The sequence below is a fragment of the Coturnix japonica genome, chromosome 3 (assembly GCF_054131305.1).
Source record: "Coturnix japonica strain WE chromosome 3, WE-NBRP24, whole genome shotgun sequence".
Lineage (NCBI taxonomy): Eukaryota > Metazoa > Chordata > Aves > Galliformes > Phasianidae > Coturnix > Coturnix japonica.
This window is the reverse complement of record NC_140665.1, coordinates 23,593,330-23,610,504: the sequence shown is the minus strand read 5'-3', so window position 1 is coordinate 23,610,504 and position 17,175 is coordinate 23,593,330. Positions and strand designations below refer to the sequence as shown.

General features: G+C 40.9%; 1 protein-coding gene across 1 annotated transcript in view; it reads right to left on the bottom strand.

Moving 5' to 3' along the window:
• Positions 1–10,744: 10,744 nt before the first annotated feature.
• The window catches only part of PKDCC (protein kinase domain containing, cytoplasmic), a 31,511-nt gene continuing 25,080 nt past the window's right edge, over positions 10,745–17,175 (bottom strand). Inside the window, exons 6-7 of the mRNA XM_015857386.3 lie at positions 14,388–14,561; positions 10,745–11,976 (exon numbers count right to left, since the gene is read on the bottom strand). Of these exons, the coding sequence (XP_015712872.2) occupies positions 11,891–11,976; positions 14,388–14,561 (260 nt within the window). The 3' untranslated portion in view covers positions 10,745–11,890. The remainder of the gene's footprint in view (positions 11,977–14,387; positions 14,562–17,175) is intronic.

The window sequence follows — 17,175 nt, the reverse complement described above, 5'->3', positions numbered from 1 at the left end:
TTTGGCATTTACTGCTTCTGATTATCTTACGTGACTTCCACTTGGCATTTAACAAACCCCCCAGGGCCTGATCAAACGTCAGCTGAAATTAAATCCTTCCTATTCCCACTGAGTGCTATTCTGTTCCATAGGATCGCTCCATGGTCAGAGTGGCCAGGGAGGCAATGGATAGCTTTAAACATGTCCTCACCACGAGCTGGGACAGGAGGAGAGGGAAGCAGAGATGAAGGCAGTCATGGGATGTGTTCTGCATCCCAGAGTGTGAGTCACAGGAAAAAGCATCCTTCAGCTTCAGCTGGGGCTGCAGTTAAGACTTTGCTGCCCTTAAGACTTTGTGCGATTTTCTGAATGCATGCAAGTAGATTGCAAATGAGTCCAGTTAATCAAATATGCTTTTAGTTTTCAGCTGGAGTCACTGGTAAGCTGTGTTGGGCTGTGCTGCTTGGGGTAAATGGGGGAAACAACCTCAGATGGGTTTGGCTCTGTGTCTGTACTGAATGTGTGAACAAACGCATCCGGAAGGAATAATTTCATGTTTACTTTGAAATGTGTTTCCTCAAGTTTTCCAGTAATCCACTTTCTGCAAATATTTGAGCCAGTAAAATCTAATCACACAAACATTATGGAAAGTAAATGCCAAACAAGTGTGAGCCAAAGAAAATTCATTTAAAATCCAGGAAGGACATCTACAAAATTCAGTTGGCCTTTAGCTGCTGCTGAGAAGGACAGATCTCAGTTCCTCTAGCTGAATGTGTAATGTTTTATGTAACTAAGAAGTTAATAGATAAGGGATTGATCCTGACTTTTCCCAAACCTGGGGTGAACCATAAGGGGTGAGCAGTGAGGAATATTTCTGTCTGTTTAAGGTTGGGTTTGGCCTGCAGTGCAATGGTAGTCTCAGAGGGCTTTTGTGTGGGTGCTCTGCTGAGGCTAGAGCAATGTTAAGTGTACAACATCATGATACTAACTTAAATGAGGATAATTAAAATGAATATAGAATTTAAAAGAGGCCTCCTGAATTTTTAGCTGCCTATGCTTTTCCCTTTCTTTCTTCTTTTTTTTTTTATTTTTTATTTTTTATTTTTTTTTACTTAAAAAATGTTGATGTATTTATTTTCCATTCACAATGTTGAAGGCAGTCAGCTGGAACATCCAGCAGAAAGGGCACAGTGCTGTGAGGCTTGCAGCCAGGTCCAGCCCTGTCCCACAATAAATGAGGGCACCTTGGCTTTTGGGGATGCTGGGAGGCATTCGGCACTCAGCATGACTGGCCAATGTAAATGAATGCTGGCAAGGCACTGATATACCCAGATTAAAGCTGATACATAGTTAGTCCACCTGACTGTTGATAATAATTGCAGTAACCAGCTGCACTGTATTAACCCCAATGGTTGTTACTGTACACTGAGGGCATATGTTATCTGCAGAAGTTTCATATTTCTTTTTAAAACGGGAGTTATCCATTAATAAAATAGAAAGTGATTACATGAATGTGCTCCCTACATAGGTGGCCTGGAAAAACATGCGCAGAGCTTTTTTCCAGGGCTTCCCTGCATGCAGTGCTGCCCCATGTCTTCCCAGCCCCAGAAGGGCTCCCAGGAAATGGGAGAAACACACCAGTAATTCACTGCAGGGATGGGCAACAAGTAAGTACTTGAACTTTGTTGTCCAGTGAAAAGGAAACAAGACCATCTTGCAGTGGGAGAAGGAGCATGAAAAGATGTTAATCGCATGAGCAGTAATCTCTTTGGCTGCTCAGTGTGCCACACTTGGGCTTTGTTTGCCTTGACTTATCTGGCTTACTTATCCCAATCCGTGTGATCTTGGAGCTGGTGGAGGGCCTCTTGAAGCGTGCACAAGATCAGCTACTGGGGAAGGGCAATGAAACGTTAAGGAGGAAAGGTGGTATCATAAAAAAGGAACCTTCCAGGCCACCTATCTCGACGAAAGGGCTCAGATGGGCAATAAAAGCAGAAAATCATTGAGACAGCAATGAGTTATGAAGGCTATTAAAACCCACAACTGAATTTACAGAATAAGCTTCCCCTGATGTATTATAAAAATGCTTTTCCCCAGGAACTAAAGATACCAAAATTTGTACTGCAGATTAATTACAGCTTTATTTAGCAGAACTTGGGGAACAGGGGTTCACCTTGGTCAAAATAGCACGGATGCTAGTAGTGCTAAACTTTCTGAATTTCAGCTACTGCCAGGAAATCATTAACATTACATTTAACAATTTCAGGCACTTCTGGTTTTGAACTCCAATTTTATTATTTATGGAATCTTGATTGCAGGAAAAACATACCCAGCCCTTGTATTTAGATTCTGTTTACAAAGGAGCTCTGTGTTCTCACTGGAACCTGCATAAGAACAGAAAAGTAGATTATGTGGTTTTTTTAATAGTTCTTCACAAAGAGTCTTCTGTTTCTAACAAATGGTTTATGCAAATGTATTCTCTGTACTGCTTCAAGCTGCATTCGTGGAAAAATGACCATTATGCAATAGGGAACAAATGACTATTCACTGCGTCATTTCTTAGGTGAGCTCATGGACAACATATATTTCACAGCCACCGCCTTTCTCCAGTTCTGTAGTTTTGACAGAGGGCAGAGAAGTATTGACTGGCAGTGGGAAATGCAGAGCACTGGCTTTAAGCCTTTCCAACAGTATTCCAAGAAAGGCAATTGGGGATTTTACATTGCATACTAGAAGAAAATGTTCATGGTAAAGGACTGTTGGACAAAGGGGCAGTATAGATGAAAGAAAAGTAGCTACATCTTCAAAGTTACAGCTACTGCTGGACTTTGGAAGGACAAGAGGGCAAAGTTTCACAAAAACCTTCAAAGGATACGAGCCCTGGAGTGGCAAAAAAAATGAGACAGTTTGGAACATATAGGCTGTATCTTAACAAGACTTATTCATACAAGCCAGCTTGCTTGTTTGAATTAGGCTAGGGTTAGACAGTGAGTAAAGACTCATTTTCCATTTCGGAAGGGAAAGGGATGGGTAGGTAGCAGGAATTTGATCTTTTACAATAAAATAGACTTAAGTCATCAGTTCATGAGCAAACTTTGTATGTAAATGACAGTGTAATATAATATAGAGCAAGAAACTGAAAGGTGTAATGGGAGTTAAAGTAGCTGTAGTATGAATGTTTTAAGCCCCCTTTGCCTCTTATGTACCTCGTATGACAGCAGTTAAGCTTCTTGAGTTGAGTCCCGCGAGTGAACATAGCAGTCTGGGGAAAGCATCTAGGCTTGTCACTCTCTATTCTGCACTTCTGCAGTTTTTCTTCAGATGTTTTTGTGATTTGGAGATAGAACATCAGTTTTTTTCAAGAGTTAAGGGAATCTCAGCTTGTCCAGTTCCTCAGCCATTTGCGTATTTTCTTACTGGCCATCTGCAATGACTGGATAGTTGGGTAACTGTGCTTATCTTGGAGATAAATAATCTTTCATGAATTTCATACATTCATTTCATACTGTTTGAAAAAAAAAAAATAGGTATCAGATCTCTTGCATTTGTTTAGAGCAACGATACGCAGTGTATGAATACAGGGTAATTAATACCTTTGATCACTGGCCTTTTCAAGTTTGTCACATTAAATGCAGTTGGAGGCTGGAAAACCGTAACTGTTTCATGCATGTAAGTAAATATACATACATGGTAAGTATGTTTGATTAACTGGTGACCAGAGCTCATCAACTAAGACTAGAGGACATGCACTACCAGATCATGTAGCACTGCTTCTTCCCCAGTTATTTTTACAAACTATATTCAGAAAATAATTTAGTGCCTGGTCCAGATCTATATAATAGTAATGCATGTCATGCAGAACACAGTTTTATACTTTTCTGATTCCATCAACAGGTACTGTAATAAACATTCCTAACTAACAGTTCAGTAGTTGAGTAATAAAAAATTCCTACGCTCAAGTACCAATACCATCCACTGCAAGAGGTTTACATTAATCTTCAAGGACAGTGAAAAGCCTGCCTTACCTTCTCTGTGGAGTCTGAGGCTTTGCTTAACGTGTGTTTTTAATGCCTTTATGTAGACTGTATGTGCTAATATCAAGACTCTAAGCTGAGCATTGTTTCCAGCTTCCCCTGGACTGCATTTCTGGCTGAAGAACAAACAAATATTGAAAGCAATTCACAGGAGAAAAAAATTACTGAAAACACCAAAGACGTGTTCCATTTGTAGATTTAATTAAGATACCATGTCAATAGAAAAGCACTCTCTCACAGAATAACAATTCCCTGCTGCTGTATATGCACCGAGCCAGTGCTGGGGAGCTTATTTCCAAGGTAGAAGATACTGGCCCCCACCACAGCTACCAAGATAAGTGATATGGCACACGTATAGAGAAGGCCAGGTCTGTGCTTACTCGCGGCCTTTCCCTGAGAGCCAGTTAGCTCCCAACAGGGTGACTGGCTGTGTGGTCAGCCCTACCAGGGTCATTCTGGAGTAAATGCCAGTAGCCTGACTGACATATTTTAACTGTGACCACACTTACACTATTCTTGATTGCAGTAAAGGATACTTAATTTCAAGAAATTCTCTGAAAGCCAGCAGGATGTTTGGAAAACCAAGTGCTGCTCAGAGTGTGGAAAGGTATTGGAGTTGGTGTCAGAGCATAAACAGTTAAAGAAAGCCTTTTGAAGCGTCCATCTAGGGTCATGGTGAATGGGGATGTTGAATCCAGTCCTCACCACTCTTTCCTTCAATGGTGCATTCAGCTCGGGCTCTACATAGCATTGCCTTTAGACTGGTGAATCTATTTTTAGCAGGTAAAAGGCCAGTTAAGTTATTCTGAGTAAGTAAAAATGAGATTTTGATTTGCAATTTCCAGGGACTATTTCCTTCTGACAAATAAACAAATAGATATGTATCCATCTTAAACACTAAACAAAAGTCCTCAATTTGCCCAAAAATTGTGGCATGTCAAGTTGCAGCTATAGTCACTATTCTCATCTTTCCATCAGGCTATTTGATTTGTTATAAATAAAACCCTGTTGCAGACAAAGCCAGAAAACACTGTATCCCAGTAACTTTCCCCAGACTGGCACCAGTGGGTACAGCCATGTCTGCAAAACACATTTCTGACAATGAGATTTACATAAAGAAAAAATGGTCTAAAATTTGACCAGAATCAACAGTGAGACTGTAACAGAGATGGGAGTGTAAGCTCAGGCTCCTACTGTTTTAACCTCAAAATTTCTCTCAAATTCCTTCTTGGAAGTCATGCTTGCCCTACTTAGAAAGATACTAAAATACTTCTTGCATAACTGCTCAGGAAAGGCCATACATAGGGAATAAATTACTGAGCTGGCATTAATTTCATTTCACTCAAATGCTCTGCAATACAACATATTTTACATCAGCTCCACTGCGTAAGGTTCTTCTATCAACTCAAAGAAAAAAGTTTGACATCAAATTTATTTCTTGGATAATATACTGGATGCTTCTGAAGTGCACACTGAAGCATGAAGTGATAGTGTCTGTTGAAGCCATCAGTTCTTATTGACAAGTCTGGTTAAATTATCAGGTTGTATGTAATTTTATTTGAGTGTAGGAAAATGAAGGTTATAGCCAAGAGCTTGGTGGGGTTTTCTTTCCTGAGATGATGATTTATTCATTTTGGCTTCAATAGCTACGGTGTCAGGCGTATTTTATATTTTTCCAACTTTGACACTTCAAACATTTGATTTCCCTTTGCAACTTCCAACCTAGAGCATGTTTCCCATTATAGATATTCAAGTGACTGCCTTGCACACACTGACTCATGAGGCTGGTTTTTATTTTCACAAAATATATAACCCCATTTGAATAAAACACAGATGGTGTCCAATACATTATACACAGCAAATTTGCCATTCCTTCCTTCATCCCCTCTGTGTTCAGTTCCTCAGATTTGAGCCTCAGCATCTCCGAGAGGGCACAGCAACAGAAATTTGATGCCATTCATACTTGGGTTTGCTATAATAGATAATGTGCAGTTTTAAAATAACTAGTTTTTCTATAGGATTTCACATTTGGAGCTCTGCTTTAAAAGTGAGACACACAGCCCTCAGAAGGTATTGAATAGGCAGCTTCACATGGTCTTTTGGTGGAGTTTGCATCAGAGGCACACAAGATGGAAGATGCAGGCACTTGGCACCAAATGACTTTCCAGTTGACAGCTGGAGCAGATACTGTGGCCTCTTAAAGCACCAAACAATTTCAAAGGGAAAATTCAATATAATATTCCAGTAAATTAACTGAGTAAATTAACCTGCTGAAACCCATTGAAGAAAAATTATTCCTAATTTACTATGAAAGTGTAAGAATTATAATATGCACGTGCGCAATGGTTACTTGGAAAGTGTAAGACCTAGATTTTTGAAATCTCTTGGCATCACTAGATGGCATTGGAGGGTGGTTTACCTCATCATAGGAGAAAGGCAGCTACACTAGATGTTAAGGAATTGATTCCAAGAAAGCTGAAGGCATGTCCAGTGCCTTTGGAGACATGAACTGCAACACAAAGCAAGAGCCAATGTTGGCTGGTCAGTTGCTGAGATGCTGGAATTTCATTCTGTTGCACAGAAGCAGTGCAGCACTGGTGAGCAAGATCTGGAAGACTGAAGCTCAGACAGAAATAACTTGCAGGTTATTGAAGAGGCTGAGAACTGATAGCACGTGGGCTGGTGACTGCAGGAAGTGAAAGTTAGTCCATTCTTGAGATTTAGTGGGGAATTTTGGTACTGCACACTCATTTCTCCATCACAGTAAATCTTGACCACCCAACAAATATTTCTTATATAAATGGCACCTCTATTTTTCACATACCTTTCTATTACCTAGTTCCCATGCCCCTTTCCTATTACTTTTAAAATGATGTATATTTGCCATCCTGTGATGTTTTTGCCTAGCATCAGCATCCATTTGGGAATTATTGTTAATTTCAGTCAGTAGACTCAGTAGCACCACAACTGCAGTGGTTTCTGAATTGTGTGAGTATTATTACACTCATACAGTTCTCTTTTATTCACACTCTAGTAGTTGCTAAAAAAAAAAAAAGAAAAGTATGTTCCTGCGTAACCACATAATTTAAGGAGCTTGGTCTTTAAGAAATGAACCATATATCAGAGTAATTATAGGTCATGAAACATGTGCTGCAATATAAGGCTGAAATATGGTAATTTCTTTTCACATCTGCCACCTTGACCTGCAACCCAAGTTATTAAACATTAATTCTCTAGGTAGAACGTACAGTCTATTTGCAGACTCACTGCCTATACAATAAAGCGGGTATTATTTTTTGCCTCTGTAGTATTCTCTCTCTTAAAACCCGTGTATTACCTAACTTCCATCCCAAATTAGAAATCAGAACCAGATGAAGATGCAGATGAAGATTTGACTTTTAACTGAGGTATTTTGTTCTTGAAATGGGCATTAGTTTTGCCACTCAGGGGACTGCAGTCCAGGATGGTAAAATATGTGGAAATAATAGCATTCACATGATCAATAGCTGATGTCCAAGAATGAGATGAGGTCTGGTAATAAGTCGTGTAGTGTTTTTAATAGGTCATGAACTTGCACAGAGCCAAGGTCTTGTACAAAATGTGAAATACGTCCGCTTCTAAAACTGCCATTGTGCCCCTCATCATCCATCTGACCGGCTGTTCCACATAACCTCTAGTGTATTTATAGAAAGCTTTTATTTGTAGATACCAGTTTGTACCATTGTCTGAATACATGCTGGGTTCTCCTGAATGCTGACAACTCAGGCTTGTTAGGACATCCTTGAACTCAACAGAATGATAAATGAGGATGACATGAAACCTGTTGAACAGTAAGTTTGTCAAAATAATACTCTTTTCCTGAGATTATTTATTGAATGGTGTGTCTTTAATTTGCTTAGTCTTGCTAAAGCTTCCACCTTAAGGGTAAGGTAATGCTCCATGCTGTCACTGTTTGACTTTTATACAAACCTATTATACACATGCTTACACACACATATTATGTGTAAAGATAGGGGAAAATCAGTGTATTTTTCCTCACTTTTATGGTCAAACCATTTAGATTCAAGAAGTGGGTTCTATTTTGTTCCTTCTTCACAGATACTCATCTAACAGTCTGATTCTGTTTTGTGTGAACATAAATCAAGGATTAACTGGATTACACTGGTAAAATCAAGCAAAGTAAGATCAGATTTTGGCTTTATCATTTCAAGTAGTCACTGGATAGTTTAGTCTTCCTTCTTAGCCTTACAGTCTTTTGCTGAAACACTGTGATGAGCGGGGATTTTTTGTTTATAACCACAATTTCTAATATAGGCATTGTTTGACCTCTGGCTTGACATCAGAGACACTTGAATAATCAGGATGGCTCCTATTGAATTATATTTCCCTTTAGCTTGCATGGGGAAGTGGGGCACTTATTAAACAAAGACGAACATTGACTGTGTGCATCTACAAAGGGAAGAGACGATACTTTTGCTTCCTTTACATTTTTTAAATGCAGCTTTCAAAACCTTCCATGTCAGCTTCAAAAAAATACACTTGGAGTTACTTGCAAGCAAGTTACCTGTTAAGGTTAAAATGCCGATGTCTACATCTGTACTGAAGGATTTATATGATCTTTACATGTCCTGGGGGCTTTCAGAAGCAGTTCTCTGAAACACTTTCCTCATCTACCTTCTTATCAATAGATGTATCTTCTTCACTTGAAGTAGTAACTGTATGAAGCCGTGGGGCCTTATAAACATTAAGTCAGCACTCCACTTCCATGAGTCAAACTGTAACAAAGGTATACATTTTGATTCTCTAATTCTCTTTGAAATCCATACCTCATGTATATCACCAAGAATCTGCTGCTGCAGAGGGGTGTGAGAGAGCAGCAAAGCAAGACAACTTTGTAGGAATCCCTGACCACAGCAGAGAAAGCCCATGTGGTAACCACCTCTTCCCAGACAGCTGTCTTGAACTGACATGTTAGCCACCACATCTACTCCTTTGCTCATCTAGAATAAACACAAGGTTGCATTCACTCCCTGTAAGCTGTGGTACAAATGATACAAATTCATCACTCCATTAGTCAGGCAGGAAGACCATGGGCAGCCCTTGGAGGTACTTTATGCCACACCCTGAGCAGGACACTGCTGCCCCAGATTGGAGCAAGCACACAGCACAGCCCTGCAGAGAGCTGCGACTTCATGGAGCTCTCACTTCTCCAGATGAATCCAACATCCTGTTTAGCACTTCATTTTGTACGTAGCCAATTGCTTTTTCACTAGGTAAATAATCTCTGTTCAGTGTGACATAGACATAAATAAGTGTACACGTACACACACGTGCACGCACGCACGCAGACATCAATCATTTAAAGCCATGTGGGTGTCTTCTTTCATATTTCTACCTTGTGGCCTGAGTACGTTAGGAAATGTAAAAAGCAGTCAAAAAGTTATGGGAGGGGAGGAAATAGAAACACTTTTTTCCACAGAAGACATGGTATGGCTCCTGGCTGAGCAGAACAGACCTGCCAGCTCCCTTTGAGCTCTGCCTCCTCCTCCTCCGCTGTGGCTTCTCAGGGGTTTCCACGCCACGAGCGCCAGTCAGGCACTGCTGAATCAGACCCACAGCTGCCAAAGACACTTTCTCCCTATGAATTCGAGCTTTTACCAGTGCTTATTACAGCTATTAAACTCACTCGTTGTAGTATCACGCCTTTCTTATTAAGATTTAAATCATGATTTCCATTGGAAACCTTCCTCTCAGAGAGTTATAAAACTGCCTATATAAAGTTGATTACTGCTGTAATCTAGAATGCAGCTTCTTGGCTCATGGCTGTTTCTTACTTATTTGATCTGTGTTTGCGAAAGCTGATGTAAATTGGTTTGGCAAGTTTGTTTAATTCCAGAGATAAACAATTTCTGACTTCAGAGGTGTTTGGTTGTTTTTTTTTTTCAGGCATGCAGAAAATGATGAAGTGAAATCACCCTTAGGTATCTGCCCATAGTATTAAAGAATTACCCCAGATACCTTTCTTTTTCTTTTAACTGTTGACAATTTTTTTTATCTAGGAATGCAGATAAAAGATTTATAATCATTCACTTTGTTTTTAAATGCTGTGTATTTTTGGAATGGTGTGTAGACCTTAATGGGGAGGCAATCATGGGAGCCTAAACACTTTCCAAATACATACCAGCACCTCAGTGCCAACAACCCATATCACTTCAATGAACTGTGCAGTACGTATTGGCATGATTTATGTAGCAATTTTTAAAGAATCTGTAGTGTTTGTTTATTACTGAAGCATGATTGATGGGTTCCTAAGTGCACTGTGACACAATCAGCTGAGCTATTGTGGTGGGTAGTTTGATAATCTGCGAGTTACCCCCATTATAGCAATGTCATTTCAGTGGACTGCCAGACATCGTTAGAGTATCAGTGACCTCAGAGGAACTGTGGTGAGACAAGACCTGCTGCTAAATGTGTCACCATCTGACCACCCCTACTGTGCAATCACTTGGACTATGAAAATTTCTGCCCATCTTCCTTGCTCTCCTGATACCCTTCTGTCTATGTCCAGCAAGAAAAGAAACCATCCAGCACCATGGAAGCCATGGGAGCAACATCAGTTCCTTCCTGGAAATAACACCCTGGGTTTAATTCGACTTACAGTGCACTGTAACTAAACCCTCCCTGGATTATGGCGTTTATTTTCAACACAAGAAAAGTAAGCATGAAAGAGGTTGTATTTAACTTTCATTTATTACAAAAATAAAACATTTAAGAAACAAATGCACTTTTTTTTTTTTTCCTGGCTGTACAAACTACAAAACAATATGACATTGGTCACTTTAGCATTTACTTCATTGCTTTCACTGAAAGCAAATTCTCTAGACACACCATGCCTATAAAAAGCATTTTATATAGAATTAAGGCTAGCATTCAATTACCATTATTAAGGTCATTTACTTCATTCACTCTAAGAATTAGCAAGCAGTGCCTTAGGAAACCATGGATTTGATGATAAATATGAATAACTGCAAGATATTCCATAAAATAGCCCTGTTCCACCAGATGGGCTGCTTTGCCAGTTTGTCAAAGATGTGGCTTCGTGAACAACTCAAACTTGATTCAACAAAAGTCTTAAGCACAGGCTTAATTGTAAGCATATGCTTAGGCCTATCCCTATTCAGCAAAGCATTCAGCACTTGGGTAAGTCCCGGCCTTTCAGTGGGACCATTCATATGCTTATGTGATTTGCTAGACCTATGAAATGGCTCTTTTAAATTAAAAAAATGAACCTTTGTGATAACATTGGAAGCAAAAATGAAAATTAGCTACAGTCTTGCAATTCTAAACATAATCAATTCCTTCATTTTGACAAACATGTTGCTATTGCATATTTGATAGCTTTAACATGAATGCTGATTGTCTTCGGCAATGTTGGATACTTAGCTTACAAATTGATATGCTTCAGTTACTCTGTTGTGATTGTACGAGCTCAAATAAATATCAATACAGAGGATACAGACTTCTCATAGAAATAATCAACTTCTGTCCCTGTACACACACGCGCAGGTCAGAAAAGTCACACTAACATTGCTTAGAAAAGCTGGAGCTGCCAGTTGAGTTATATCCAAAACTATATCCCAACAGTGTATCGTATTTTGTTTCGTTTTAAAAATCACATTTTCAAAATGTTGTCTTATTGCACATTCATCCTGGTCATGCAGGTTACTTCTTAAAAGTTTTGTTTAGCACTCTATAGATTAGAATGAGTAATAGTGCAATTATCTCTCTGGGCACAGCCGTCCTATACGCAACAGCTGCCTATATTTATACACAAACAGCTCTGGTCACTCACACATCAGACTGAGCCACTTTAGCTGTCAGTCTGTCACTTTCACATATGTTATCTTGTCAGGATCAGGCATGATATGATTTGAAGCCGCCTTGAAGAAGACAAGCTGCCGACCTGCACAGAGTAGGAAAGGGAGGAGAAAGGTAATTAGCAGTGATGAGCAAAAGGTTGCCTGCTTTACAGTAATGACATTTTGTATTCACAATCAACCAATGCATTCTTTAGGCAATCCAACACTGAAGTCTTCATTAACTTTAACTCCAAGCTGTAATGCTTTCACTTGAAGTTGTACTAAACATTCCTTGCTTTCCATACATTTACACAATTATGGTTAAGATGCAGCTACATAAAGTTAACAAGGTAAATAAGGGAGAGGTCTGAAGGTTTTAATATAAATGTAACATAAATTTTTAAAAGGGAAGGCTTCAAAGACTCTCCTGCTGATATAAATGGACCTGGGTTCAGCGCTTCAATGAAGGGAAGTCATCTGACTGCACAGGAGAGATGTCACCTTCTCATGCTTGAATCTTTGTAATACCAATCAGCACCATACACATTAAACATAACCTTCACTAAAACAGCTCTTGCTGATCACTTCATAGCTCTGGGTTTTTATACATGCTCAGGCAACATATGCTTTATACCAAAAATAAATAAATAAATAAATAATCCAGCAAGTGACAATCCCCTGGGCAGTGTAAGGCACCAAATTCAGCTGAATTCAGTCAGGTTTCATTCACCACTGTCTGTGGGTGCTGCAGGACAGGGCTTGTACTTTCACATCCCTACCTCCAGATAAGCTTGCCGCCTTCCCATGGACCCTGTAATTGTCTCTCCTAGAAACAGAGGCTGCAGAAATCCTCCATCAATACAGAACCCCTGCCTTCACTCTCTAAAATTCAGAACACTGAGTGCTCTTTACTCCCAGCCTGCCTCTCTAGGGGGCTCCCATAACGCTATTTTCTTTAAAAGTATCACATGACAAACGGGATGCTTCAACTCCTGACCAAATTTTCATGCTGCAGACTGCAGGGATATGAGTGCTCACACATCAGGGACCGCACAGAGAAGTGTTATTTCAAGTAACACTTAAAATATGGCTGCTACATTTTGTTCACTTTCAATACTACCATCTGAGACAGGGGCTACTGTGAACTTCCTAGGAACTCCCATGTCCCATTAGAACTATTTCTTAGAACGTTAGTTAACTTCAATAATCTGATGTTCTCATATGATGAGTAAGTAGTTGCTGATTAATCACAGGCAAATTTAATATAAATTAGTTTTTCCTGGTTCCGTGGAAGTCTCTGTTCATATCTCTTAGACGCAAAAGAAACATAGAGACCTGTAGCACTATATTACCTAAAACACCCTGGCATGTCTGAAGATTCTCCTCATTTGTGATACTTTCAGAGCTGGAGGGCTGCACCAAGAAATAGACACATATGTAAGCCTGGTTTGGTGTGTATTTACTTTGTTCCACTAAGCAAAACCAAAGCACCCAATTGCACACAGGGTGATTTTGACGTTAAGGCATGCTGTGATCATGGTTGTACAGACAGAAAGTTGAGCCTCAGAGCCTAAATAATTGCCTCACTGAAGTCTGTGGTAGAGCAAGGCCTTAAATCAGCCTTCCCAAGGGTTGGCTTGCATCAGCCACCCTTCCTCTCAAAGACAGGAGCAGAGGAGACAAGCTGTCCTTTGCTGAAATTGGCAAACCCAAGCAGGAAAATAGCTGTGTGTGGGAGGGAAGAACACACAGCAAGTCTCAGGTTGGGAAAGTCCACTGGACATACACATGGAACCAGTCACTACAGGAGAAAAACCTCAAAACGAACTTCAGTGGGGCCTTATCTCACAGAATGGAGACAAAAGAAGACCAGTACAGTCCACTCCACACTATATGTATGATCATGTCTTGTTTTAGCAGACACTTGCAACATTTTTGTTTCTCGGCATATGCTGTGGAGTTCCTCAGAATCACTGCCTGGTTCAGCAGCCACGAGCCAGAAGTGATGCTCCACTGATGTTAATCAGCACGGATCACTTGCCTACAGGGGAACCACACTGAGACTGCCAGGCCCACAAACCTTTGGGGAAGTGTATTTATCTTTTCAAGAAGCATATTCCGGTAGACAAGAAAATGAGCTGTGGTAGCAAATGGTTTTTTCCTTTAGAAGAAAGATTTTCCCAGATGAAATGTGTCAGGCCATCCACTTCTAACTGGTTGAAACCCTCCCTCCACTCTGTCCTTTAGCCAAGCCCTGCTGGCATAAGCGCAGCAGCAGCAAAACATTCCCCACATCAGACAGGGAGTCCCAGTTAGATGCATGGAAGAACCCGCTTGCTTTTGTGAAAAACTGCAACAATCACATGGCTTGGAAAGTTGTGTGAAAATCCACATGTTGGGCCATGGCTTGCACATCTAACTCTGGAAACAGATGGCAGACTTCTCTTGTCACCTCTGCAACTGTTTTGTCTAAAACAAAACACTGGTGTCCCCTTTAGCAACACCCATGACCTACCTGTCCAAGTCGTCTGGTTGGTTAGGACAAAAGCTTTGCACTGGGAGTAGCTGTCGCAAATCTCCATGGCTTCATTAACGTCAAACACAGAGAGGAGGCAGCCCTTGTGATGGTAAGATGGCCAGCATCTGTAGTTCTCATCAGGAATAAAGGCTTCAGGCACCCGTCTGTACTCTGCAAATAACCACAGCAAAACAACAGTTCTGAAAGGTCTGGCAAACTGCTTGTTCTTAGCAGGCAAGGTTTATTTCAACAGATTAGGAGAGGAATATATGACAAAAAAAAAAAAAAAAAAGTGACTGTAACAGCCCTGTTTCACTTCCAAACGTGTTTATAGCTCTGCACCTTACTTTCCTGTTCCTTCCTTCCTTTCTCCTCACCTTTTTTCTTCCAGAAAGCATCTGCATATAAACAGTCTGTGCACAAAACAATTTCCCCTTCACTAGTGTGCAGAAAAGACCTTGGTTTTACTGGGATTTTAGGGGAAGGAATGTCCCACTGAACCAACATCCCCACTCAAATGACCCAGCTGACTGTCCCACTACCCAGGGAGCATGGCTGCTGGGGGAGCCCACCAGGCACTCCAGCCCTCTCTCGCGTTCCCAGTGGCACGCCATTTTCCTCCGGAGAAGAAAAGACAGCCTTTTAATTAAGCAAACTTCTTTGTTTTGCTCGCTCAGATGAGCACAAAAGGGGAGTTGCTCGATGGGCCTCCAGGAGGAGGAAGGAAAAAAAAAAGCATAAGGAAGCGCAACGGCTGCCCTGAGCTCCACACTGCCCGGTGCGCTGCTTGTCCCCTTGGCTGCCGTTCAGTCTCTCTTGCCTTTATGAGCTCCCCTTTTTCTCTGTTCACAGCTCCTCTTGCTTTCCCAGCCGCGTATGGGAGTTTCGTTAATGAATGCGCCAGCAAATTAAACTAATCATTTATAAACATCTCTATTTAGCTTCCAGACACACAAACAGACAGTTCTTCTCCTGTCTCTTCTCCTCCCACATCCTATTCAAAAAATAAATACATTCTATATGTCTTCTAATTGTATCTGTTATGGAAACCAGAGCTGCCCATCCTGACACACAGCCTATTCTTAAGACACTTTGGTTCAGGCATTTTCTTCCTGACATTGCAGATTCAGCCTGCCAGCACATTTTACGAACATCACCAAGCCAGCAGACACACTTGCCTCCAGTCTAAACTGCCAGTATTTCAATCAGGAAAAGAATTGCACACCCACAAGCGCTCATTCACACCGCATAGTCTGAAACAGTGGGAAACAAATGCAGTAAATACACACTCTTTTTTTAAGCCTGTCTCATTAAAATTACTGCAAGACACTCACAAACAGGAAGAAACATCAGAGCTGATCATGTCCCACTTACATCAAAGGCAAAAATCCCTTATGTTAATTTAGGAAATGCAGACTTGCACACATGAAGAAAACTATAAAAGCCTAAGAACAATAAAAAAATAGTTTCACATTGGAAACATTCATTTCACCTCCAAAAATACATATACACTCTTTCTGAAGAGGTCACAGCATAAATCAAACTGCCACTGAGTGGATAGGTAAAACCTTTTTTTTTTTTTTCTTTTCCTCTGTGAAAACATAATTGCATCTAAGTGAATAATATCCCCTTATCTCTGTATGGTAGCTGTTGAATACTGATCAGTGCTTGGCAGCCCAGGCAAGGAAAATGATGCATGCAAGTGAGATGCAAAAACAAGGAGCCTGGTGAATCATTTTGGGCAGATTGGAAATGTGAACTGACAGAGGTGGGCCAGCAACAGCTGTGATGGTGAAAGTGGGGCCCTGGCTCATGGAGCAGGAGGGGATGCAGCCTCCAAGCTGGTACTTAGGGTGCTATACCCAAGCGGCCAAAGAGGAGGCAGCATGTCCCCTAGGGAACTGGGACAGGCAAGGGCGTGGGGTCATTCCAAACCAGCCAGGTTCTCCTGCCACCTTGGGAAACCAACACAGGATTTCCTCAAGATACAGAGGACAGAAATAACCTGAAACTCATTGCAATGACAACCAAGCACTGGTCTAAAGAAACTGTAATTTTATCCAAAAATCACCTTATCTTGAGTAGAGCAAGTTAGCTGCCTTCACACCCTGCACTGCAAAGGCAAACATTCCTGGAATCCCTTGTTTACACAGTCACAAATTAGGGAGCTGACCCCTGAGCCCAAATTTGCATGAGTTGAGAAGAATTACACTCTTCTTGAGAGGAGTCATTGGAAGGGTCCTCCTGATGGATGCCCCTTGTTGGAAATGCATACTGGCCGTGATCGAAGCCTCCTGCTGCTCCTTGCCCCTATCAGCCTCAGCCAGCAGGAAAGAAACCTCACTGCAACCAGCTCCTCACTCATGTCCAGATATCAGTCAGAGGGAAATGCTCATATGCAGAAGAGACCTAAGGAACCCAAACATCAGTACTCCTTGCTTCAGTTTAAAGGGCTTTTCCTCTCTTAGAGAAAACCTGCTTAATAAACTGCAAACAGAACAAAACTTTCCTAGCTATCACAGCACAGTACCTTCCCACATCCAAACCTTTTCAGCCCTTCATTTCTCATTTTTAAAATGCAGTAGAGCCTTTGTGATGTGCCTTGCAGTAGATATGAACACAAAAACGCCATAGCATTTGTCATGTGTTATGGATACAAGGCAAGTTTATCAGACCCAACAACAGTTTCGCCACACCTTTAAATGATCATCCTGGTCACCCAAGCACAGTTACATGCTCAATTTAGCATTTCTCCACCGGGTTAGAGGCAGCTCTATCTCAGATG